Source organism: Oryctolagus cuniculus, chromosome 10 (assembly GCF_051225735.1).
Source record: "Oryctolagus cuniculus isolate XC-2025 breed Fujian yellow rabbit chromosome 10, ASM5122573v1, whole genome shotgun sequence".
Taxonomy (NCBI): domain Eukaryota; kingdom Metazoa; phylum Chordata; class Mammalia; order Lagomorpha; family Leporidae; genus Oryctolagus; species Oryctolagus cuniculus.
The window spans coordinates 51,619,560-51,646,026 of record NC_142876.1 but is presented as its reverse complement, the minus strand read 5'-3'; the positions used below and the strand labels follow the sequence as shown (position 1 = coordinate 51,646,026).

Below are 26,467 nucleotides of genomic sequence, written 5' to 3'. Positions count from 1 at the left end.
TGAGATATTTATTAGTGATAAATACCAGTAAAGGACAGTAGGTAAATAAGAGTGTGAACTAAATGCAAGTCCAATAAATCCTCAGCCAACCTGGTGGGGGACTTTGGAGCATGTGTAGCCAGTTAGCACTGTCCCACTGTGGACCAGCATGATCCCCCAGTTCTTAATTCCTGCCCTGTGATCAATCCTCTGGCTTTGGACTCTCCTGGGGAAGTTGTGCTCTGCAGCTGAGGCAAACTTGATGAACAACTAGAGGCTGTCTAATAGTATTCCCAGCAGCTAGGAGAGCTCAGATCCCTGACTCATCACAGTCTGCTTCTTCTGTCACTTGGCTCTACTTCTTCATACATGTTGGAGACCAGCTGTTATGGGATTTTGATTTTCTTTTTTCTTTGGGGAAGCAAAGGAGAGCAGATTAATAGGATGAAGTTCAGGCCCCAATAGCTAGTCTCTGGCTGTAGCTGATAGAAATTAACTACCTCTTCCTTTATCCAATTGAGATTCCACATACCATCAGCTATCAATTGTAATGATGGTTTTGATGGGTTAAGTTGTAGCATGACCAGACCCTCGTCCCTGGGGGATCCAAGGTCCTGATCACTGTGCTTTATTTGAGGCCAGAGTTGCTACACTTGCCCACTTTTTAAAATATTTATTTATTTATTTGAAAGGCAGAAAAACAGAGAGGGAGAGACAGAGAAAGAGAGATCTTTCATCTGCTGGTTCGTTCCCCAAATAGCTGTAACATATGGGGCAAAGCCAAGGCAAAGCCAGGAGCTTCTTCTGGGTCTCACACATGGGTGCAGGGGACCACACACTTGGGCTGTCTTCCACTGCTTTCTCAGGTGCATTGGCAGGGAGCTGGATCAGCCAGGACTCAAATTGGCGGCCATATGGGATACTGACACTGCAGGTGGTGGCTTAACCTGCTACACCACAGTGCCAGCCCCTGTACTTGCCCATTAATCTTCATAATTGGTGCAGGAAATATTAGTAGATATTCAAGTGAATCACCTATGTGTTCCTTTTTGCCTCTTATTTCATTTTCTGCCACTATACAAAATACTGAAGACAAAAAACCATACTTACAACATGGTCTTCGATGCTTAGGATTGCCATTTGTACATGGTGAGTTTTCAGGACACAGAACAAATTATGTTGTGTTGGGATAACTGAAGGAACTTCACTATGCTCATTATTTTTCTGGGAGCCAGTTTAGGGATAAAGTGAATTTCTTAGATATTACTTCTTAGAGTTTATCAGAGATTCTCCACATCCATTGACTTTAGTACCCCCACCTTGCCAACTGCAGCCGCAGTTTTTTTTTTTTTTTTTTTTTAAGATTGATTTATTTTATTTGAAAGGCGGAGTTGTAGAGAGGCAGAGACAGAGAGAGAAAGGAGGGTATTCTATCCGCTGGTTCACTCTCCAGATGTCCACAATGGCCGGAGCTAAGTTGATCCTAAGCTAGGATCTTCCTCTGGAAGCTTCCTCTGGGTCTTGAATGTGGGTACAGGGGCTCAAGGACTTGGGCCATCCTCCACTGCTTTCCCAGGCACATCAGTAAGGAGCTAGATCAGAAGTGGACTGGAATTGGCACCCATATGGGATGCTGGCACTGCAGGCAGTGTCTTTACCCACTGTGCCACAGTGCCAGCTCCTGTAGCCACAGTTTTAGTTCTGTATTCTCTGAATATCCATGGAAGTCTTAATAGGAATAAAAAGTGAAAGCTTGGGTTAATTTAGTGATCACAACTGGTGGCCAGTAACTATGTTTGTAATTTTTATAGAGAGGCAACCAGGAGTTCATAAACTGGGATTTCTGAATTCAGATGGTGAGAAAAGTATAATAAACTCAAACTGAAATTTAGAATTTCTTTTAGCTATGAATGTGGGCTTCAATCCATTGAGCCATAGAGTGCTACAGTGTATTAATGTATACCTGTAACTCTCACAATAGAAACCACTATTTTTGTATTTCTTCAGATATCATAGTTATTTTGAAATGTTATTCATGCTCATTGCCATATTAAAATTAATAATATTTATTAGCTTCACTATCAGTCTTATTTTTAATATATTAATTTAAAAATTGTGTATCAAAGAAAGATTTAGTCTTTACTTAATGTATACTAAACTGATCTTCTGTATATATAGAAAATTGAAAATGAATCTTGACATGAATGGAAGGGGAGAGAGAGCGGGAAAGGGGAAGTGTCGCTCCCCCTCTTCGTGGAGGAGCAACACTGAACCCTGCCTAGGCTTCATATCCGAGTCACGGCACCATTATGTCGCTCCCCGTCTTCGTGGAGGAACGACACAGGACCCTGCGCTGTTCCTTTGTCTGCTCGGCCCTCCCCGGGTTTGCTGCTGGTTCTTCCCGGGTTGGCTACTGTCCCTTCCATCTCCGTGGAAGGGCAGTTCCCCCTGGCCACATTCCCCACTTCCGCAGGGGAGCGGCACACCGCCGGCCGGCTCTCTCGGGGGCTGCACAGGTGTTCCTCAGGTAGATGTTCCCCTTAGATGTTCCTGGTGCATGTTGTCTCTCTCCTCCTTTATAGTCCTCCTCCGCCAATCCCAACTCGGCTGCCCACACGCCTAGTACGCTGCTCTCCAATCAGGAGCAAGTCCTACAGTTTATTGGTTGAACTGGAGGCAGCTGTGTAAAAGCTGTTTTCTTCTCTCCCAGCGCCATACTGTGGGAGAGCAGATGCACAGAACAAGTCTTAATTCCAGTAACTTAGTCTAGTCCGAATTGCTCCCCACAGGGAAGGTTGCAGGTGGGAGGGGGGAAGTCATGGTGGGGGGGGAGCCAATGTAGTCCATAAGCTGTACTTTGGAAATCTATATTCATTAAATAAAAGTTAAAAAAAAAAAGAAAGATTTAGTACATATAGCTCTAATGTGGTATATCTAGGTTGCTTAGTTTTTTCCTTGGATTATTTTTCCATATGTATTTATTTCTCTGTGGCCATTTATTTTTCCTAATTTAAATTGGCATATATTTTAAGCTGGTTTGCTCCTCAGGGATAGTCTAGGGCAGTAGAAATTATCAAAGAATAAAGTTAGGCCGGCACCGTGGCTCAATAGGCTAGTCCTCCGCCTTGCGGCGCCAGCACACCGGGTTCTAGTCCCGGTTGGGGCGCCGGATTCTGTTCCGGTTGCCCCTCTTCCAGGCCAGCTCTGCTGTGGCCCGGGAAGGCAGTGGAGGATGGCCCAAGTGCTTGGGCCCTGCACCCCATGGGAGACCAGGATAAGCACCTGGCTCCTGGCTTCAGATCAGCGTGGTGCGCCAGCCGCGGCGGCTGGCCGCGGTGGCCATTGGAGGGTGAACCAACGGCAAAAGGAAGACCTTTCTCTCTGTCTCTCTCTCTCACTGTCCACTCTGCCTGTCCCCCCCCCCCCAAAAAAAAAGATAAAGTTAGTATTTTGTCTATTTTGAGGGATAAAATTTCTCATTTTTAGATACTTCTTGGAAATAATTCCTAGAACTTGGAAATAAGACAAGACTCTGTGTACGTGACTATTTGAATATAAAGTACAAATTTTCATCTCAGTATTTAAAATGGCTTAAAACATGGCCTGGTCTGGTAAATACAAGTACTAGTTAAAAATCTTAGTGTTCACTTTTATGTTGTATTTGAAGCAGATGTAGGTTGGCCCATTGTTAGATTACAATCTAAATGTGGGAATTATCTGATTTACAAATAGTATTTTGAATTCAGTATCATTAAACCTAAAGTGATTATTCTTTCATACAAGTTACATAAAATGACCCTCTTTGTAATGTAGTTTGGTCTGCTATTTTTACATACAGTTCATTTTAGCAGCTCTGTGTATATTTGTTTCACATATGCGCCCCTATCCTCCACCCCCTGCTTTCTTTCCTGTTCCCAAGAAATGGATAATTAGCACAGTGCAGTCTTGGAAAGTATGGAAATACCATTGGCTGGTCTAGAATATCAGGTCTAAGGCAGAGTTATTATTGAGTTTAAGAGGATCCATCCAGCCCTGCAATGAAATTAAAAAGAGATATATACAAGAGTATGTACCTCTCTGGGCCTCTTCAAAGGTGAAATTTACATGGAAGGTACATATATCTGGTACAGGTGGTAGCTGTATCAGAAAATGTTATGAAAGACAGGTTTTGTACTGGAGACGGGAAAGTAGAATGTTATAAAGGCCTCCTCTGTTCACAAGCAATAGGGCAGTTTTCATGAATGCACATTTCACTGGGTCTTACTTTGCTTCATAAAGGATGAGGCCAGAGTACCCCTGAGAAACCCCTCCCTCAATCCTCAAAGAAAATTATAATTACTGGCTACAATTCCAGATAATACTTTCTTAAATTTGGTAGTACAGAGAGTTAATGGCTGATTATAAAATAGTCACCAAAGAAAAACTCATAATTAATGTATGTAAATCTGAAAGTTTATTAGAAATTTTCCAGAGGGATTTAGAAGAAACTGCACAATAGTTATCTCTGAAGAGCAGAACTGAGGATATGAACAGGAAGGACACTCTCTTTTTAATGTTGCCTTTGAGGCTCTTGCTCTGGTTAATAAAATTGTACTAATTTGGGTAAAATTTCTAATTTTACCTCTTTTGTTTAACATGGCATCATTGGTCCTAGTCTCATCATTAATCAGTGTTCTTAATTTCCTTCTCATTTTTACCCTCAAAACATTCTTGTATAATATATGCTTCAGCTTTTCTAAAGTGGAAAATTTTGGTGTATATTCAAATTCACCTGTCTTGACTATTAAGGAAGGAATTTTTTAAAAAAGATTTTATTTATTTATTTGAGAGGTAGGGTCACAGACAGAGAGAGGGAAAGACAGAGAGAGGTCTTCCTTCTGCTGGTTTATTCCCCGGATGGCCACAAAGCTGGAGCTGAGCCTATCCGGAGCCAAGAGCTTTTTCTGGGTCTCCCACGAAGGTGCAGGGGCCCAAGCACTTAGGCCATCTTCTGCTGCTTTCTCAGGCCACAGCAGAGAGCTGGATGGGAAGAGAAGCAGCCAGACATGAACCAGCACTGCAGGTGGAGGCTTAGCCCACTACACCACAGTGCTGGCCGCAGGAAATTTTCTCTAAATTGGTAGCAAACTGACCTTTCTCTGTATACGATACAAACCTGACCTTTCTATATTGTATAATTAAATGCTGGTGCAGTATTAAGTTTTCTGTATGAATTATAAATACTATTCTTTCCTACCTCCTCCACTCTTTTCTTATGCCCTTTAACTTTTAGTGATTGTCTTTAAATAAGAATTTTTTTTGTCTCAATTGTGTTTTCTGTTATTGAACTTGTGATTTCTTGTGTTAAACTTTTGGTCCTGCAGGTGGTGCTAGAGCCACATCTCATTTCAATAGAAGGTAGAAGAAATAATTTAACTTCTTTTCAGTATGAAAATATCACATTTTGTAATCTTTTTGCTTACTCTAGTGATCTGCTTAAAAACAGCTTATCTGAATATAAGATAATCAGCTCATTTTGCTTTATACTTAAGAAAAAGAAAATTAAAGGATAGGAAATTTCAATTACTTTTTAGAGAAGTATTAATATTTTTTGAGGTCTTATATGCTTGGCATTGTTTTTCACAAACCCTAGAACAGTAGGTACTATTGCTGTCCTTCCTTGTTTTTTTTTTTTTTTTTCTTTTCTCAGACAAGAATCAGAATTAGCAGGATTAAGTAACTTGGATCAAGTCAATACTGTATTAGGTGGCAGTGGAATGTAGGAAGCTAGATGAGAATGAAGCCCATATCTTCTATTTTTTTTCTTTAATTCATTATTTTTTTAATTTTTTATTTTATTTTATTTAATGAGCATAAATTTCCAAAGTACAGCTTATGGATTACAATAGCTTCCCCCGCCCATAACTTCCCTCCTACCCACAACACTCCCCTCTCCCACACCCTCTCCCCTTCCATTCACATCAAGATTAATTTTCCATTATCTTTATATACCTTTATATACAGGCCCATATCTTCTACAGTCTAGTGTTCTTACAACTTTACTGTGTTACCTTAGACTAGTAGAATATAACATAAAAGCAAATCTGTAGTCTGGTAAGTTTGGAAGGAGGCACCCACTAATTTTTCATTGTAATACATCTCTAAATATGTACTATTTTTAATTTCAGTCTGTGGCTGCGCCAACCAGTGTTGTCACAGGTACTCCTGTAAAGCCGTTGAACACAGTAACTACTCTGAAACCTTCAAGTTTGGGAGCATCATCCACTTCCTCAAATGAGCACAATCTCAAAGCAGAGAGTCCAGCAGCTGCTCAGACCAATCTTTCTCCAGTAAGCTCTCATCTGCACCTTATATAAATATAATTCCTTACACATTTTCTTGAATCTGTTTGTAGCCAACACTTGTGATTTTTTGTTTACATTTCCATATTTAGACAATGCTAGAAAATGTGAAGAAATGTAAGAACTTCCTTGCAATGTTAATAAAACTAGCATGTAGCGGATCACAATCCCCAGAAATGGGGCAGAATGTGCAGAAGCTGGTGGAACAACTTTTGGTAAGTGAAGACTATAAAATCTTGCAAACTCTTTGAGAATCCTTAGAGTATGTTTTAAATGGAAAATATGTTTTAAATGAGGTTTATTTTAATGTACTTCTTGATAAACTTTGTTTTTGCTTCTTTAAAGGTTTGTAATGATTATAAATCTTAGATGAGTAAATCTATTATGTATTACTTTAAAAAAACTTATTTGAGAAGCAGAGAGATAAGAGAGAGTGCAAGCAGTATTGCCACCTCTTCTGTCTGCTGATTCACTCCCCAAATGCCGACAGTAGCTAGGGGTTGAAGCTAGGAACCAGGAACACAATTCAGTCTCCTACATGGGTGTGAGGAACCCAGTCACTTGAGTCATCACTGATACCTCCCAGAATCTACATCAGCAGGAAGCTGGATTCAGGAGTTGGAGCTAGAAATTGAGTTTAGGTACTCTTAATATGAGATGCAGGCATCTTACCCATTAGGCCAAATAACTACCCCCTACTTTCTTTTTAAAATTTTTATTGTATATATTTTATACAACATGATTTATATATATATATAATTATAAATATAAATTATAAATATAATTATATATGCAATTATGATTTTTTTCTCTATACCTGTGTTTATTCCCATAGCCTAAAAAAAAGTGTTGGAGAGAAGGCCAACTATTTGAACAAGTAGGAAATTGTTATTAAAGTTACAAAATACCAAAAAAGGCAGCCTATCAATAATAGATAGTGAAATTCAAGTTCTCATATATCCAGACACCAAGCCTTGGGACTTAGAGGACTTAGGACTCAGATTTCTTATCTATAAGATGAGAAGAATAAATGTTTCTGCAAGTACCACCACGCTATGTCTTTTAGCTGCCAAATTATACATTCTTGGTTTTTTATATTCTCCTTCAGGTAAAGTATTTAGATATACTAAAGAGGAGGAAAGTGGAAGTTAACAAAGCAAATTTGTCGTATTAGGTACTTAAGACATATGCTGAGGATGTAACAGACAAATGTAATTTTGGATTTTTTGAGCTACTATAGTCTAGAGATTTCTCTAGCTGTATAATTAGAATTTTTGTATATTTTTTCTTTTTCTTTAGATTTATTTTATAAAGGCAGAGTTAGAGAGAGAGAGAGAGATTCTTCATCTGCTGGTTCTCTCCCCAGATGGTTGCATGTGTACAGGGGCCCAAGCACGTGGGCTGTATGAAAGCAGTATGCTTCTGCTGCTTTCCCAGGCATACCAGCAGGGTGTTGGATCAGAAATGGAATGGCCAGGACTGGAATTAGCACCCATATGGGACGCTGGCATTGCAGGCAGTAGCTTAACTTGCTATGCCACAATGTTAGCCCCAGAATTTTTATATATTTTTCATATAGAAATTGGTCATTTTTTCTCAGTGGAGAACAACTATATTCAGATATCGTATAGGAAAAACAAGCATGGTTTATAAACATTAAAACACTTTTCATATAGCTATTTTTTATGCTGCCTGTAAGATGTTATACATAGAACACATTTGCAGTGGTTAGTTTTCCTTTTGAGATGATCTTTATTTTATATATTTATAATTATTATAAAATTAAAAGTCATATAACTAAGGTTTTAATTTACTTTTTGAATATCTTTCAAATTTTTTGTTTATTTTTATTTGATTTGAAAGGTGGAGAGAGAGCTTCTGTCCACTGGCTTACTTCCCAGATGCCCACAATAGCCAGCCTAGACAAGTCAAAGTAATCAGGATCTTGAGGGTGGCAGAGACTCAAATACTTGAGCCATCATCTGCTACTTCCTGGACTATACATTAGCAGGAGGCTAGATCAGAAGTAGAGTAGGTTGGAATTGGGTCAGGCACTTTGATATGGGATGCAGGCATTCCAGGCACATCCTCACTACTCACTGCCCCAAATGTCTGCCTATTCAAATATCTTTTTAAAAGTAAATGTTGAGTTTTTGATCATCTCTTTTCAAGTATGCTAGTTTCTGAGAGGATAAGATGATCTGTATATCTGACATGGATACTCTCAGTGGGAAGACATGATAGAAAGGAATACATATCACAAATATTTAAAAAATTTTAATCACAAAAGATTTGTGTGGGAATGTGTGTTTAGCCTTGTGATTATGATAGCCATGTCTCAACAAGTCTGAGTTGATTCTTGGCTCCATTTCATGGTTCCTGCCTCCTGCTAATGTAGACCCTGAGAGTCAGGATGAAGGCTTCAGTAGTTGGGTTTGTGCCATCTGAGTAAGAGATCTATATTACTTCCTGGCTCTCCTGGGTTTGGCTTCTGGTCAGGTATGAATGATGACCCAAGATAATTTCTGGCCTTTGTGTAGTGAATCAGCAAATGGAATTCTCTCAAGTCTGTTTCTCTCTGCCTCTCAAATTAAAAACAAACAAAACACAACCTACCTTAAAAAAAGAGAAAAAGAGATTTGTATGGGCCAGGTGCTTTGGTGTAGTAGGTTAAGCCTCCACCTGAGGTGCCAGCATCCCATTTGGGCACTGGTTCATGTCCTGCCTGCTCCTCTTCTGATCCAGCTCTCTGATAATGTACCTAGGAGAGCAGTGGAGGATGGCCTCAGTACTTGGGTGTCTGCACCCACATGGAGACCCAGAAGAAGCTCCTAGCTCCTGACTTTATGTTGGTCAGCTCCGGCCATTGCGGCCATTTGGGGAGTGAACCAGCAGGTAGAAGACCTTTCTCTCTGTCTTTCCCTCTCTCTGTAACTCTACCTCTCAAATAGATAAAATCTTTTTTTTTAAATAAATTTGTGAATTTTGTGGACAGATAGGAGCAGTTAGTAATTAATCAAAAATCTTCTATGCCATAAGATATATTTTGTTTAGAAAACCACAAATACCTTTATACTTTTTTAAATTTAGGACTCCCAAGACATTTTATTATTTTTTGTGGGGTTTAAGACAAAAAAATTTTTAAATTTGCTTATTTAAAAATAACAATTCCGTTGCATGTTAGCTGTTCATGACACTGTTCGCCTACCACTTCCTCTGCCAAAAATTCTTTTTTTTTTTTTTTTTAAAGATTTGTTTTATTTATTTGAAAGACAGAGCTACAGAGAAAGGTAGAGATGGAGAGAGAGGTCTTCCATCCACTGCTTCACTCTCCAGATGGCCACAACGGCTGGAACTGTGCTGATCTGAAGCCAGGAGCCAGGAGCTTCCTTCAGATCTCCCACATGGGTGCAGGGGCCCAAGGGCTTGGGCCATCTTCCACTGCTATCCTAGGCCATAGCAGAGAGCTGGATCAGATGAGGAGCAGCCGGGACATGAACCAGTGCCCATATGGGATGCTGGCACTGCAGGCTAGGGCTTCAACCTGCTGTGTCACAGTGCCAGCCCCCAAAATTCTCATTTTTTAAAATGACATTCTTTTCTTTTTTGAAGATTTTATTTATTTATTTGAGAGGTAGATTTACGTAGAGGGAGAGGGAGAGACAGGACAAAAGGTCTTCCATCTGCTTGTTCACTCCCCAAATGGCTGCAGTGGCTAGAGCTAGGCTGATCGGAAGCCAGGAGCCAGGAGCTTCTTCTGGGTCTCCAATGTGGGTGCAGGGACCCAAGCACTTGGGCCATTTTCCACTGCTTTCCCAGGCCACAAGCAGAGAGCTGGGTTTGAAGAGGAACAGCTGGGACGTGAACTGGTGCCCATATGGGATGCCGGCGCCGCAGGCGGAGGCTTAGTCCTACTACACCACAGTGCCAGCCCCCCAAAAATTCTTTATTGAGAAACTGTCAAATCAGGGTAGAGGTTATAAATTTCTGAAATTCTAATTTTGGCTTGAGAGTTAATTTTTATCATTATCAATAGTTACTACCAGCTTTTTTCCTTACAGTTGCAGGCTTAGTGTGTTTTTGAGAAAATTTCTACTGGAAAGTCTAAATAAGCACAATTGCTTTGTCATTCTTTCCAGTAAAATTAAAAAAAAAAAAAAAGTGAACTCAGCAAAGTGATTCAATCACAATGTGCTATTCCTTGAACAATCACTTTGATCTGCAGCAGAAATGTTTTATGTTTGTTTTGTTTGTTACAATATTAAAAATATATCAACTGAAAAGTTGAAAGTAAAATTAATTTTTATTGTTTCATCGAGAACATAAAGTGGCTCTGTTTTTTTTTTTTTTTTTAACCTGCCATTGGCTTTCTTGCCAGCAGGTTTATCTGTTGTTACTTTTATAACATCAGTGCAAAACTCAGCACAATGTAAAAGGCAGAAAACAAGGCCAAAACAAAAACTTAGTATTAATCTGAACAGTTTAGATCTCAGAGACCCTGAAATGCTTACAGTGTAACACAGTACATAAGAATTCCTCAGTGCTTTGGAGCTGTTGTCATGGACTGAAAATACAGTCTTAGCTTAATATGGTAATTTAAAAATTATAGGAACAAAACAAAATACCCTAAAGGCCCCCAAACCAAATAACTTCCTATTCTCTATCTTTTTAATTGTTCTTTGGACTTAATAATGTGGTATTATTCAGGTAGTAAGGTCTTCTCTTTTACTTTACTTACTGGAAACTTTAGAAAAAGAAAAAGGGGAAAAAATTATCTGTTCTTTGTATTTTCCATGAACTTCTGTTCCGTTTACTCATGCTACAGGTGCCATGAAGAAAAATAGCCTCCATTTAATGACGGACTTATACTTAGAAAAAGCATGCTATGTCTATAATTATGAGTTTTACAATTTGTCTTAAAATATTGGTAGACCTAAAAGTGTTTTCTTTCTTCCATTCTTCAGGATGCAAAAATTGAAGCAGAAGAATTTACCAAGAAACTGTATGTTGAACTCAAGTCTTCACCTCAGCCTCACCTAGTTCCTTTTCTTAAGGTAGTTAGTCATGTGGTACTTAGAAGTAATTGTATGGATTAGATTACTTTGAAATAATTAAACCTGATGGATTCAATATGACAGCAATTTAGTGTGAAGGCACTAACAATGGAGTAGAAATCTCTTAGTGCTTTTGTAAACTACAGATCACACACATAGTATTTTCATTTGAACACTCTGGAAAAATAGAAGTAGCATCTTATTCATGAACAAAATGATTATATTGCTTATACTATAGAAATATATGAATACTCAAAGATTTTAATGTGTGTGTGTGAAAGAGAAAAATAACAAAGAAAGAGGTAACTTGGCCTTTTGTTTTATGGCCGTGAATCATTTTTTTTTTTTTAATATTTATTATTTGAAAGGCAAAGTTACAGAGAGGAAGAAGCAGAAGGAGAGAGGTCTTCCATTCTGTGGTTCACTCCCCAAAGGCCGCAATGGCTGGAGCTTGACTGATTGGAAGCCAGGAGCCAGGAGCTTCTTCCAGGTCTCCCATGCTGGTGGACTTGGGCCATCTTCTACTGCTTTCCCAGGCCATAGCGGAGAGCTGGATCAGAAGTGGAGCACCTGGGACTTGAACTGGCGCCCATGTGGGATGCCGGCACTGCAGGCGGCAGTTTTACCCTCTCTCTACGCCACAGCACTGGCCCCAAGTCATGTTTATTTTTTTTTAAATTTTTTTAATATTTATTTTATTTTTCTATTCTATTTTTTAATTTTATTTTAGAGTTACAGAGAGAGAGGTCTTCCATCCTCTGGTTCACAACCCTAGATGGCCAGAACCGCTGGATCTATGCCAATCCGAAGCTGGGAGCCAGGAGCTTCTTTTGGGTCTTCCACATAGGTGCAGGGGCCTAAGGGCTTGGACCATCTTCCACTGCTATCCCAGGCCATAGCAGAGAGCTGTATCGGAAGAGGGGCAGCCAGGATGCCAGCACTTTAGGCCAGGGCTTTAACCCGCTGTGCCACAGCGCTAGCCCCATGTTCTTTTATAATAATAAACCAAATGTGGGGCTGGCTCCATGGCACAGTAGGTTAATTCTCTACCTGCAGTGCCGGTATCCCATATGAGCACTGGTTCTAGTCCCAGCTGCCCCTCTTCTGATCCAGCTCGCTGCTGTGGCCTAGGAAAACAGTGGAAGATGGCCCAAGTGCTTGGGCCCCTGCACCCGCATGGGAGATCTGGAAGAAGCTCCTGGTTACTGGCTTTGGATTGGTGCAGCTCCGGCCGTTGGGGCCATCTGGGGGAGTGAACCAACGGAGGGAAGGCCTCTCTCTCTGTCTCTCCCTCTCACTGTCTGTAACTTTACCTGTCAAATAAATAAATAAAAATCTTTAAAAAAATATTAAACTGAATAGTACTGAATTTGGTGGGAAGGTGAAGACTTATTAGACAAATGCTTTTCTATGATTTATTTAATTACTTGAAATTTTCATGGAGAACAATAACTTGAAAACAAGAGTTTTATTTTTGCAGACTGAAAAAATTTTTCTTGGGGCTGGTGTTGTGGCACAGTGGATTTATTTATTTTATTTTATTTTTTTTATTTTTTGATAGGCAGAGTGGACAGTGAGAGAGAGAGACAGAGAGAAAGGTCTTCCTTTGCCATTGGTTCACCCTCCAATGGCCGCTGTGGCTGGCGCACTGCGGCCGGCGCACCGCGCTGATCCGATGGCAGGAGCCAGGAACCAGGTGCTTTTCCTGGTCTCCCATGGGGTGCAGGGCCCAAGCACCTGGGCCATCCTCCACTGCACTCCCTGGCCACAGCAGAGAGCTGGCCTGGAAGAGGGGCAACCGGGACAGAATCTGGCGCCCCGACCGGGACTAGAACCCGGTGTGCCGGCGCCGCAAGGCGGAGGATTAGCCTATTGAGCCGCGGCACCGGCCCACAGTGGATTTTTTTAAAAATATTTATTTATTGGGGCCGGCACTGTGGTTCAGTTGGTTAATCCTCTGCCTGCAGTGCCGGCATCCCATTGGGCACCAGGTTCTAGTCCCGGTGGCTCCTTTTCCAGTCCAGCTCTCTGTTGTGGCCGCGGAGGGCAGAGGAGGGTGGTGCAAGTGCTTGGGCCCCTGCACCTGCATGGGAGACCAGGAGGAAGCACCTGGCTCCTGGCTTCAGATAGGTACAGCGCCGGCCATGGTGGCTTTTTGGGGAATGAACCAACGGAAGGAAGATCTTTCTTTCTGTCTCTGCCTCTCACTGTCTATAACTCTGCCTGTCAAATAAAAAAAATTTTATTTATTTGAAATGTGAAGAGAGAGAGAGAGAGAGAGAGAGAGAGATCTTCTGTCTGCTGGTTCACTCCCCAAATGGCCGCAACAGCCAGAGCTGGGTCGATCTGAAGCCAGGAGCCAGGGACCAAGAGTCAGGAGCTTTCTCCAGGACTCCCAAGTGTGTACAGGGGCCCAAGTACTTGAGCCATTGTCCTCTGCTTTCACAGGTGCATTAGCAGGGAGTTGGATCAGAAATGGAACATCCAGGACTTGAACTGGTGCCTATATGGGATGCTGGCACTGCAGGAGGTGGCTTTCCCGCTGTGCCACAGTATGGACCCTGGTACAGTGGATGTAGCCACTGCTAATGACATAGCATCCTGTATACCAGTGCTGGTACGAGTCTCTGTTGCTTTGCTTCTGATCCAGCTTTTTGCTAATGCATCTGGAAAGGTTGTGGGTGATGGCCCAAGTGCTTGAGCCCTTGCTTCCTATATGGTAGACTCAGATGAAGTTCCTGTTCTCAGACCTCTGCCCTGCTTTGTGACCATTTAGAGGAGTGAACCAGTAGATGGAAAATCAATCTATGTTGTTTCCCCTACTTCTTCCTCCCCTCACTATTTCCTTCCCTCCCTTTCTGACACTCTGCCTTTCATATAAATAAAATTTTTTGAAGATTTATTTATTCATTTGAAAGGCAGAGTAGAGAGTATTAGAAAACTCCTTTTTGTTGTCCCTTGAAAGTAGGAAGGGACATGTGAGCATCCTGTTTTCATGAGGATATTTAAAGCACAGAAAGTGTCCCTGAGAAGGTGATCAGGTTTATTAGGAGGATCCATGCAATATGATATGAAGTGTGACTAAAAACACTGAGAATGTTTGAGCCATAGAAGACTTGATCTGGGTCAGGGGAGGTTGAAGGATCAATACAGTACCTAATATTACATAATAAGCACATGCCCATGTAAGAGATTTGACCTTTGCAGTTACAGAACCCATAGCTAAGATTAGATAAATTTGTCTAAAAATGAGACAAACTGTTTTATAGACTTATGCTCTTTTTCTGTATCACTTTTTTTTTTTTTAAGATTTTATTTATGTATTTGAAAGGTGAAGTTACAGAGAGGGAGTGGCAGAGATAGAGAGAGTGAGACCTGTTAAGCCACTGCACTGGCCCCAGGATCACTCTCTTGATTGAGAAGTTAGAGGCAGTTCTTCCTTGGGTCCCATTCAGTGAGAGGTCAGTGACCACCAGATGGGTAAGAAACAATCACAACTCTCTTGAGTTTGTTTGGCAGTTACTGGATACACTGTGAAGGAGAAGGAACATTAAAAATTAGATACTTTGCATTTAATTTGCATAGTTTGTACTTAATTTTCCTATTACTCTCTTGAGATAGGTGCTAGATAGTATGGTATTTTCCATTTTAGAAAGGCAAAACTATTTAAATTGATTTTTGACCAAACTCGCAGGCCAGGTTTTAGGCTATTTCACTCCACGTGTTAGATACTACCTTTGTTACCAGATATTACCATTCTGGATTTGCATGTTGTGTCTGTTTTCAAAGGGTCTATTAATCCTTAGCATTTTTCTTAAGAGCTTTGGGGGACTAGATGTTGCATCAGGATGAGAGATTCAGTATTTTAGCCCACCCTGGTCAGATGATCAAGAGGTGATTCGAGTGTAAATCTGTATTGTTGTCTCTTTAAATCTCAGTCCTTTCACATTTCTTTCCACTGGTGTTTTTTCTGAGAATCTCCTTTTTTTCTTCTTTTTTAAAAGATTTATTTATTTTGGCAGTCAGGGTTACAGAGAGAGAGAGAGGGGTAGAGACAGATCTTCCATCTGCTGGTTCACTCCCCAGATGCTGCAACTGCTAGGACTAGGCCAAAGCCAGGAGCCAGGAACATCAACCGGGTCTCCCAAATGGGTGTTGGGGCCCAAATGCTTGGGGTCATCTTCTGATGCTTTCCTAGGCCATTAGCAGAGAGCTGGATTGGAAGTGGAGCAATTGGGATGCAAACTAGTGCCCATATCGGCTGCCAGTGTGACAGGCAGTGGCTTTACTGCTATGCCACAGTACTGGCCCCAGAATCTCCTTCATGATTTCCAATTTAAACTTGCTGAAATAATTTGTTCATGTATTTCCAATGCTGTTTGTTTTTTGCTGTGTTTAAACTTGAAAAAATGATTGAGGGATTTTCTGCTTTTTACTTTCTTTCGTGTGTGTGTGTTTTAAAAATGTTGAATGTTCTCAACCTTTTTCTAAAGGAAAGGGAGAAGTAGTTCTGTTTACTTCTTCAGCAGGGGCTGTTTTTCTTTTCTTTTTTCTTTTTTTTCCTTTTTGAGTACTTTCACTGTTTCTAGCTTTTAGTAGGTAGCCTGAATGTGTCATACCATGACGTCTTCTGAAACAGAAAGGTAACATACCATCTATGTTCTTTGTGTCTCATTTTTTTTCTTTTTACTTTTATTTTAAAGATTTATTTTATTTATTTGAAAGGCAGAGTTACAGAGGGTGGGGGAGGGAGAGATAGAGAGCTCTTCCACCTGCTGGTTCATCGCTTCAAATGGCTGCAACAGCTAGGGCTAGGCCAGGCCAAAGCCAGGTGCCAAGAACTTCATCTGGGTGTCCCATGTTGGTGACAGGGGCCCAAGGAGTTGGGCCATCCTCTGCTGCTTTTTCAGACACATTAGCAGTGAGCTAGATTGGAAGTGGAGCAGCCAGGACTTGAATCCGTGCCCATATGGGACACCAGTGTCCCAGGCAATGGCCTACCCTGTCATGCCACAACACCGACCCTCCCCCACCTTTTTTTTAAACTTACAAACAAGAAACAAACCCCAGGTATGACAAAACTGAACATAGTAATTTTTTATTTGAATTGTGTACTCTTTTTATTTAAAAAAAAAAAAAAAAGATTTTATTTACTTGAGAGGTAGAGTTACAGACAGTGAGAGGGAGAGACAGAGAGAAAGGCCTTCCCTCCGTTGGTTCACTCCCCCAGATGGCCCCAACGGCCGGAGCTGCACCAATCCAAAGCCAGTAACCAGGAGCTTCTTTCAGATCTCCCATGCGGGTGCAGGGGCCCAAGAACCTGGTCCATCTTCTATTGCTTTCCCAGGCCATAGCAGAGAGCTGGATTGGAAGTGGAGCAGCCGGGACATGAACCGGTGCCCATATGGGATGCTAGTGCTGTAGGCGGAGGATTAACCTACTGTGCCACCGCGCTGGCCCCTTGAATTGTCTATTCTTTCAGCAGGATACAAAGACAAAAGGGTTGAAATCTAGCCAGAAAATATGCTAGTTCAATCAAGGAAATTGTTTTAGTCACATCTTAAAATTCACTTTGTTTGTATTAGTTTTATTAGACTCCTTTTGTCCAAGGTTTGAAAGTTATTTAACAAAAAACCTAACTTCTGTTGTGTCAATGACTTTATAGATACTAAAATTATTAGTGATCAGTTAGGGGATTTAGACTTAGATGAATATGGAGAAGTGTGATTCTATGTTTTATTTTACCAGACTGATATTAAGTTATGTAAAATACGTTTAATACTGAGGGATTCTAATTTCATATTAAAAATGGAGCATTTGGGAGCTTTAAATTGATTGTAATGGGAGGGAGGGAGGTTTGGGGGGGAGCCACAACAATACACAAGTTGCACTTTGTAAATTCACATTTATTAAATAAAAAAAATAACTATATAACAAACAAAAAAAAAGAAAAAAAATTGATTGTACCCTGGATATTGACAGAGTATAAATAGGTGATAATTCGGTTCCTCAGCTGAAATACTTGATGAATTTTTGATTTGCATTACATTGTAAAGATAATAAAGTACAAAATTTTGTTTCATTACTAGCTAATCTGTTTAGTTATCACTGTTTTTTTTTCTTCTCATGTTTCTAGAAAAGTGTGGTTGCCTTACGACAGCTTCTGCCTAACTCCCAGAGCTTCATTCAGCAGTGTGTTCAGCAGACCTCTGGTGAGGTAGTCATTGCCACCAGTACCACAACAGTAACAGCTACTCCTGTAGTGACAACTACAGTTTCCTTAATTCAGCCTGAAAAGCCCATCATTGTTTCTGCAGCAGCAACACCCAGAACTGTGTCTGTGCAGACTCTAAATCCAGTCACCACTGGTCCAGTGAGAGCAAAAACTGGAGTTGTGACTCTTCACTCTGTGGGTCCAGCTGCTGTACCAGGAGGCACAACAGCTGGAACTGTTTTGCTTCAGACTTCAAAACCACTTGTGACATCTGTACCAAATACAGTTACAACAGTCTCACTTCAGCCTGAGAAACCGGTTGCCTCTGGAGCAGCAGTAACCCTGGCCCTTCCTTCGGTAACTTTTCGAGAAACTTCAGCTGCAGCTCTTTGTCTCCCATCTGTGAAGCCTGTAGTTACTACTGCTGGAACCACATCTGACAAGCCTGTCATTGCAGCTCCAGTCCAAATCAAACTTGCCCAGTCCAGTCCTGTCCTTTCACAGCCAGCTGGGATTCCACAGGCAGTCAAAGTCAAGCAAGTAGTAAGTAACATTTTGTTTCTTTCTCACTTACTTGGAAAATTTCGGACATTTAGGGAACTGGCAAAATGAGTTAAAAACAACAGCAATAACCTGGCACACTATATATGCTTTACTAACTTAATTTTCTACCTTGCTTGCTTTCCCTCTTTCTAGTCACATGCACAGACATACACATTATTTTTTGCCAAGCTGTTTGAGAGCTGGTTGCAGAAGTTGTAACGGTGCACCTCTAAGTACCGTTTATGTCTTAAAGAAAAAGATTTTTTCACATAAACACAACATACTTATTATCTATCACATATGGGAAATTTTCCCTAGTTCTAATAATAACCTTTTAGAGATTTATTTTTTCTGATCTTGTTTCTAATGAAGAATTGCATATTATATATAGTTATTATTTCCCTTCAGAATTATAAAATTTAGAGCAATTCCCTAGCTTTTTGTGGTTGTTCATTATATTTTAATGCTTTAAGTTCCAGTTTAAGCATGCTGGTTGTTTTTGTAGGATGTCCCTTTACTTTATTTGATTGTTTCATCAAGATTAGATTCAGTTTAAATATTTTTGGCAGTTATTACATAGGTGATATTAAGATAGTATTTCTTTTTTAAAAAAATATTAAGACAGTAATGTGAATAGAGGAGTAAAAAGTTCTGTGTTTTTTTCTTTCTTCTTTCTTTTGAATTTATTCATTTATTTGAGAGGCAGAGTTACAGACAGAGGGAGAGATGGGGAGAGGTCTTCCATCCACTGGTTCACTCCCGAAATGGCCACAACATCAGGAGCTGGGCCTATCTGAAGCCAGAGCCAGAAGCATTTTCCGGGTCTCCCACATGGGTAGTGGGGCCCAAGTACTTGGGCCATCATCTGCTTTCCCAGGCCATAGCAAACAGCTGGGTTGGAAGAGGAGCAGCTGGTACACCAACTGGTACCTGTGTGGGATGCCCACACCTTAGGCAGAGGCGTAACTTACTATGGCACAGTGTTGTCCCCTGTGGTTTTCAGTAAGCTTGATAGGTTGGAGGTTCTTGGATAAAATAAGGAAATTTTAGCTGTTGTTAGGTAATAGTTAGAAGTTCTACTTTATTGAAGAAAAATCAAGTTTCATCAAAAGCCTATGAAAGTATTGTTAACTCATGGGAAATAGTACATGGTGAATTAATTAAAAATTACAGAAAAGTTTTCCTTTTTTTGTACCATACAGTTCACTATTTTAATTTTTATGATTGCCTATGTTCTCTATTGTAAACCTGTGTGTTAGAGGCAGTTTTTTAAAGCTCTGCTTTAATTTATTCTGCTTCTTGGAATAGTAAATTCTCTTAAACTTCACAGGATTGGAATAAGAGTTTAAAATTTATTGATAATTATCCTTTTTTAAAAATATATTTATTTGAAAGACTGATAAGAGAGAGAGAGAGAGATCTTCCATCTTCTGGTTCCCCAAATGCATGCAAGAGTCAATACTCAGCCAGGCAGATAGGAGTCTGGAACTCAATCCAGATCTCCTATGTGGATGGCAGAAACCCAAACACTTGAGCCATCAACTGATGGAAGCTGAATTCGAAGTGGAATAGACAGGACTCAGACCAGGCAGTCTGACATGGGATGAGGAGTTCCACGTCAGGGACTTAACCTGCTGTGTCGAATGCCTACCCCCTGGATGATTATCTCGTGAAGCAGAAGGGCAGCTTTGGACATAGAAAGGGGAAAATCAGGTGGACAGAATTGGAGAGTCAAACTGTTGGGCAGATAGGAAATAGTAGTCACTTCCCAGGCACTAATCTTTTCTATCTCTTCGTATTCTGGCTGTGATTTTCAAATGGAAAAATGTGGGCTTCTTGCCTTGAAGGATTTCTGTGGGTGCCTGAATTTAATCTCTGAGATAAAAACAGAATTTTTATAAGTAGTAATTCTTAATCATTGTTTTGGGCAGCCAAACAGGAGAACAGAAGAGTTACCCCCAAGGAAAGGCCCCTTTTGATAGAACTAACTAGAATTGAAATTCTCTTAATGGGTCATAGCTGATTCTTCAAACAATGCTAATCTTTACGTACACCTAGAGTATATAGGTCCCTAAGGTAAAAAAATACTTTGTAGTTACATGAGTTTTAAAAGTGTGTCATTTATGTACTATGGATTTTTTTATTCAAAAAACTAACAATCTGGAAATTCAGAATGACCTTTTCAATGGCAGTCAACAGTAATGAATCAGACTAGATCCTAGTGACTTTTTCATTAGATTATGGTGCACCTGGCAAAACTACCTAGCTTTCTGGAATGTCCTGAAGCAGGAAATAGTTTAACAATAATATCTTGACAGCGTTTACAGGTGGTTTGACTTTTTATGTATTAGACATTTCAATAAAGAAAACATTTAACAGAAAATCTGACAAATTTTAGAGGTCTTTTATTTCCTACTTCATTCTTTTTTTTTTTTTTTGTTTTTTGACAGAGTGGACAGAGAGACAGAGAGAAAGGTCTTCCTTTCCTGTTGGTTCACCCCAATGGCCACTGCGGCTGGTGTGCTGCAGCCGGCACACCGTGCTGATCCGAAGCCAGGAGCCAGGTGCTTATCCTGGTCTCCCACGTGGGTGCAGGGCCCAAGCACTTGGGCCATCCTCCACTGCCTTCCCAGGCCACAGCAGAGAGCTGGACTGGAAGAGGAGCAACCGGGACAGAATCTGGTGCCCCAACCAGTACTAGAACCCTGGGTGCCAGCACCTCAGGTGGAGGATTAGCCTATTGAGCCACAGCGCCGGCCCCTACTTCATTCTTAAAAGAATGTGGGATTTTTTTCCTTGTGAATTTGCTCTTTGTTTAAAGTTTAAAAACAAACTTGATGTTAGTCTTTATACCTGTGCACTTAAAAATGGTAAAAGCCGGAGTAGCTAGCCAGAGAGGAAGTATTCTTATTTTGAAACAAATTTACTGGAACAAAACAACAAACCATTCTGTATGGTAATGTCATAGTGAAGATTGAACTAGAGTATTCTTTTAAATAAATTTAGAAAATTAGTATTTCTCAAGCTTGTAAATAATCAATAGCCTTAGTAAGCCCATTGCAAACTATAGTTAATTCAGATTCAAGTTGGAGTGGAAAAAAGGGTGCTAGAAAATAAGAGAGGAAGGGCTGGTGCTGTGGTGTAGTAGGCTAAGCCTTCTCCTGCGGCATTGGTTCGTGTCCCAGCTGCTTTTCAAATCCAGCTCTTTTCTACAGCCTGGGAAAGCAGCAGAAAATGTCTAAAGTGCTTGGGCCCTGGGACCCATGTGGGAGACTCAGAAGAAGCTCCTGGCTCCTGGCTTCAGATTGGCTCAGCTCCAGCCATTGCAGCCATCTGGGGATTGATCCAGCAGATGGAAGACCTTTCTCTCTGTCTTTCCCTCTGTTTGTAACTCTATCTCTCAAATAAATAGATACATAAATAATCTTTAAAAAAAAAAAAAGAAAATAAGAAATATGACAAATACAGAAATTGCCACCCTGATCAAATCTGTGGTCTGTGTAACTCTGTGTACTTTGAAGAATACAAAAATGGTTAACTCGTTTATTGGTAGGCTGAAAATGTTTGTAATGGGGACCAGCATGGTGGCGTAATGGGTAAAGCTGCAGCCTATAGTACTGGCATCCCATATGGGCACCAGTTCAAGTCCCGGCCGCTCTGCTATGGCCTGAGAAGGCAGTAGAAGATGACCCAAGTCCTTGGGCCCCTGCACTCGTGTGGGAGACCCAGAAGAAGCTCCTGACTTTAGATTGGCACAGCTCCACTATTATGGACATTTGGGGAGTGAACCAGCAGATGGAAGACTTTATCTTTCTCTGCCTTTGCCTCTCTGTACCTCTGCCTTTCAAATAAATAAATATTTTTTTAAAAAGAAAGTGTCTATAGTATTAATTAATTATGGATTTTAAATTCTTTTGAATATATATTTCCAAATTGTACTAATTCTTCTTGGAAAATCGTCTAAGTTTCTTGTCTCTTAGATGAAATGTTTAAATATTACACTTCGAAGTTACAAGAGGAATCCTCCCAAGCTACCATTGCGTGGCTTAGATTTTGTATTGTTATTAATATTATTTTAAGACTCTGGCATCAGAGTTGTGGGGCAATGAGTTAATTTGCCACTTACAACACCAGCTTTCCATATCAGAGCACTAATTTAAGACCCTGCTGCTTTGCTTCTGATCCAGCTCCCTACTAGCATGCCTGGGGAGGCAGTGAAAGATAACCCAAGTACTTGGGCCCTTGTACCCACCTGGGGGGTCTGAATGAAGTTCCTGTTCCTGGCTTTGGCATGGCTGTTGGAGTGAACCAGTGGATGGAAGATTTGTCTCTCTCTCTCTCTTTCTCTTGCTATCTCTGTGTCACTCTGCCTTTCAAATAAATTAATAATTTTTAAAAAAGAAGTGACCCATTTTTATCCCTCACCATCAACTTCTTAAAAATGTTTAGTTTTATCACTATATACTCTTTTTATATCTCTTTCATGTCTTCTGGGATTTTGCAAACGCTTTCAAGTAAATCAACTAGAATTGTTCACAGTTTCTTTGAGATGTAAGTTTTAAAATTTGTACCAATAGTGTAATGCTTTTGTATTTTATATTTTGATATTTATGTATTTTGGTCTTCAAATGCTTGAAATGTTGAAATATGGGCCTAATCAGTAGTTATGGATCTTGTCACACAAGAATCCAGTTCTTATAAATGATGAATTTTATTTGCTATCAGTTAAGCTGAAATAATTTTTTTAAAGATTTTATTTATTTGAGAGAGAGAGAGGTAGAGACAGAGAGAAAGGTCTTCCATCCACTGGTTCACTCCCCAAAAGGCCTCAACAACTAGAGCTGAGCTGATCCAAAGCCAGGAGATTCTTCTAGGTCTCCTGCGTGGGTGCAGGGGCCCAAGCATTTGGGCCATCTTCCATTGCTTTCCCAGGCCATAAGCAGAAAGCTGGATTGGAAAATGAGCATCCTGGACATGAACCGGTGCCCATATGGGATGCCAACATGGCAGATGGAGGCTTAGATTACTATGCCACAGTGCTGGCCTTATGCTGTAATAATTGTTGCTAGATGTTGATAGATGCAAGCATTGTGGTACAGTAGATTAACCTGCCATGTGAGATGCCTGCTTTCTGTATCAGAATGCCTGGTATCTAGTCTTGTCTCTGCTTTCTGATACAGCTTCTTGCTAATGTGCCTGGAAAACAGTAGATTATGCCTTAAGTGCTTGGATCCCTGCCACCCAATGGGAGATCTGGAGGGACTTCTTGGTTCCTGGCTTCAGCCTGGCCCAGCCCTGGCTATTATGGACATTTGAGGAATGAACCAGAGGATGGAAGATCTCCCTCTCTCTCCCTCTCTTCCTTTTAAATAAATAAAAATGAATAAGTAAACATAAAAAGATGTTAATAAACTTGAACTCAGCATCTACCTTTAAGTTCATTTAAAAATTGACAAACAGATTAGATGAATTAGATTATGGGTTACTGTTGATGGATAAATAAAAGTAGAAGCCTTCAGGAGACTTGGTACTTGAATGTCTTCCTTTGGATATTTGTGAAAAAACTTTTATTCATATTTGACCAAAAGCTAAATCTGATTACTTTTAATTATTAAGTTAATTTAATGTTTAAATTTTGGTAAGTTGTTATAACTAATTTTACCATATAAAATTTTTTGGTGTGGGGTGGGGGTCATTGTGGTACAGTGGGTGAAACTTTTTGCAACACCTGCATCCTGTATTAGTTTTCTGGTTCTAGTATCAGCTACTCTGCTTCCTATATAGCTCCCAGCTGTTCAGCCTGGGAGACAGCAGATGGTGGCTCAAGTACTTCAGTCTCTGCCACCCATGTGGGAGATCTGCATAGCGTTCTTGGGTCTTGACTCCTGCCTGGCCCAGCCCTGGCTGTTGCAGCCTTTTAGGAAGTCAACCAACAGATGGAGGATTAATCCTCTTCCTCTCCCTCGTCCCTCTTTCTGTCACTCTACTAAGCAGACAGATGAATCTTTAAAAAAATTTTTAGGGTCCAGCGTTGTGGCATAGTAAAATAAAGCCACCACCTGCAACGATGGTGGCATCTCAAATGGGCGCCAGTTAGAGTCAGAGCTTTTCCACTTTCAATCCAACTCCCTGCTAATATGCCTGGGAAGGCAGCAAAGGATGTCCCAAGTGCTTGGGCCATCATGGGAGACCCAGAAGAAGAAGCACTTGGCTCCTGGCTTTGGTCTGGTGTAGCCCTGGCTGTTGCAGCCATTGGGGAGTGAACCAGTGGTGGAAGACCTCTGTCTCTCCCTTTCTCTCTGTAACTCTTTCAAATAAAAAAATCTTTAAAAAAATTTTTAAGGCCTTTATTATTTCCCTGCAACATTTTATTTGATTCAGCTTTCTTTAACTTAATCCATTTCTTTGAAAATTTTGATTTGATTTATTTCCATAGTATATGGAAATGAAACTCATGAATGAAAAGTTAAAATATTAGTTTCTATTTTTGGCAAAAAAAAAAAAAGGCTGATAATCTTGGAGACTAAACTGAATATTATTACTCTTAAACAATTTTGCATTATTTATCATTTGGATTCTTTAATAATAACATATTTGGAGACAAGGCAGGAAGTTTTAGTATTATTGAAGATATTTTCTTATTTTAAATATTTATTTCCCAACTGACTCTATTACTTACATTTCTTCTGTTACAGAATTTTAGATATTGATAAGTGTACAAGTATATTCAACCATCACTTTGCAAATATTACTGTTTTGTGGGTATAAGAGAAAATTACTGAGGCCAGCATTGTGGTATAGTGGGCTAAACCTCCACCTGCATCAAGGCATCACATATGGGCGCTGGTTCTGGTCCCAGCTACTCCTCTTGTGATTCTTCCCTCTTCTGGTAATCTGGGAAAGCAGTGGAAGATGGCCTAAGTGCTTGGGTCCCTGCACCTGCCTGGGAGACCTTGAGGAAGCTCCTGGCTCCTGCCTTTGGATGAGCTCAGCTTCGGCAGTTGCAGCCATTTTGGGGAGTGAACCAGTGGATGGAAGACCTCTCTCTCTCTCTCTGTCTCTCCCTCTCTCTGCAACTCTACTTCTCAAATAAATACATGAATTTTTTAAAAAGAGAAAGAAAATACTTATTAGTGTTTCATTAATGTGGCAAATTTCAATTTCATTCTATTAAAGTAAAAACCCCTAAAATAAATTAACCCAGAATATTAAAAAAATCGTCATTGTTACATTGTATTTTTTTCTTGTACCTAATTGTTTTGAAGTAGGAGAGATTTTAAAAAATTTTCAACAACACATTTTATATGAAATAATCAGTGATACTTTGGGTTTGCCAGTTGCTGCTGATTTCACAATTCTCACAGCATAGGGAAAATATTTTCAAGGTATGAATTTTAGTTTCTTAGCTGGCTAATGACTTTTTTCTCAGAGAAGAGGACATAAAAATCAATTAGGAAAAACAACAAGAATCATTAATTGTATTCCAGACTCAAGTAGTTGACCCTCAATTCTGTATGCAGTTTGTTTTTTTGTCTTCCTTTCTTGCCTTCTGTTTAAGAGTGAGAGAAAAGGTAGAATTTGGTTGTTGATTTTAATCTCAATTAAATAGGACTAATGAAAGGTTTGGTGAAGAAAGAAGATGAATTTCAAGTAAGGCCTACCCTTTATTTACCATGTATAATTAGGAGTTACATAGAAAATTCTCTACAAGCTATAATTTAATCAGAATTGTGTATAATAGTCTTAATATATGGATTGGTTATTGTTTATTTAGATTTACTTGAGGTTTTTAAGTTTTGTAAGGATACATTAAAATTTAAGGAAAATAAAACTATAGAGATAATATTTATAGTGTACATGTTCTTTTTACAATATGAAAAATTTCAGTTGTAGCAAAATTGAAGTTTGTCGCTCCCCCTCTTCGTGGAGGAACGACACAGGACCCTGCGCTGTTCTTTTGTCTGCTCGGCCCTCCCCGGGTTTGCTGCTGGTTCTTCCCGGGTTGGCTACCGTCCCTCCACCTCCGTGGAGGGGCGGGCCCCCTGCCACCTTCCCACAGGGGAGCGGCACACCGCCGGCCGGCTCTCTCGGGGGCTGCACAGGTGTTCCTTCAGATGTTCCCCAGTGCATGTTGTCTCTCTCCTCCTTTATAGTCCTCTTCTGCCAATCCCAACTCTGCTACCCACACGCCGAGTACGCTGCTCTCCTCCAATCAGGAGTAGGTCCTACAGTTTATTGGTTGAACTGGAGGCAGCTGTGTAGAAGCTGTTTCCCTTCTCAGCGCCATATTGTGGGAGAGCAGATGCATAGAATAAGTCTTAATTCCAGTAACTTAG

The 26,467-nt window shown here is 40.3% G+C and overlaps 1 protein-coding gene across 3 annotated transcripts in view; it reads left to right on the top strand.

The window, feature by feature from the left end:
• TAF4B (TATA-box binding protein associated factor 4b) overlaps positions 1 to 26,467 on the top strand; it is a 135,697-nt gene that overhangs the window by 26,642 nt on the left and 82,588 nt on the right. For all 3 annotated transcript variants that reach the window (XM_002713611.6, XM_008261165.5, XM_089305225.1), the window contains 4 exons: positions 6,147 to 6,308; positions 6,413 to 6,535; positions 11,285 to 11,374; positions 17,511 to 18,131. In XM_002713611.6, coding sequence (XP_002713657.3) covers positions 6,147 to 6,308; positions 6,413 to 6,535; positions 11,285 to 11,374; positions 17,511 to 18,131 — 996 coding nt within the window. The remainder of the gene's footprint in view (positions 1 to 6,146; positions 6,309 to 6,412; positions 6,536 to 11,284; positions 11,375 to 17,510; positions 18,132 to 26,467) is intronic.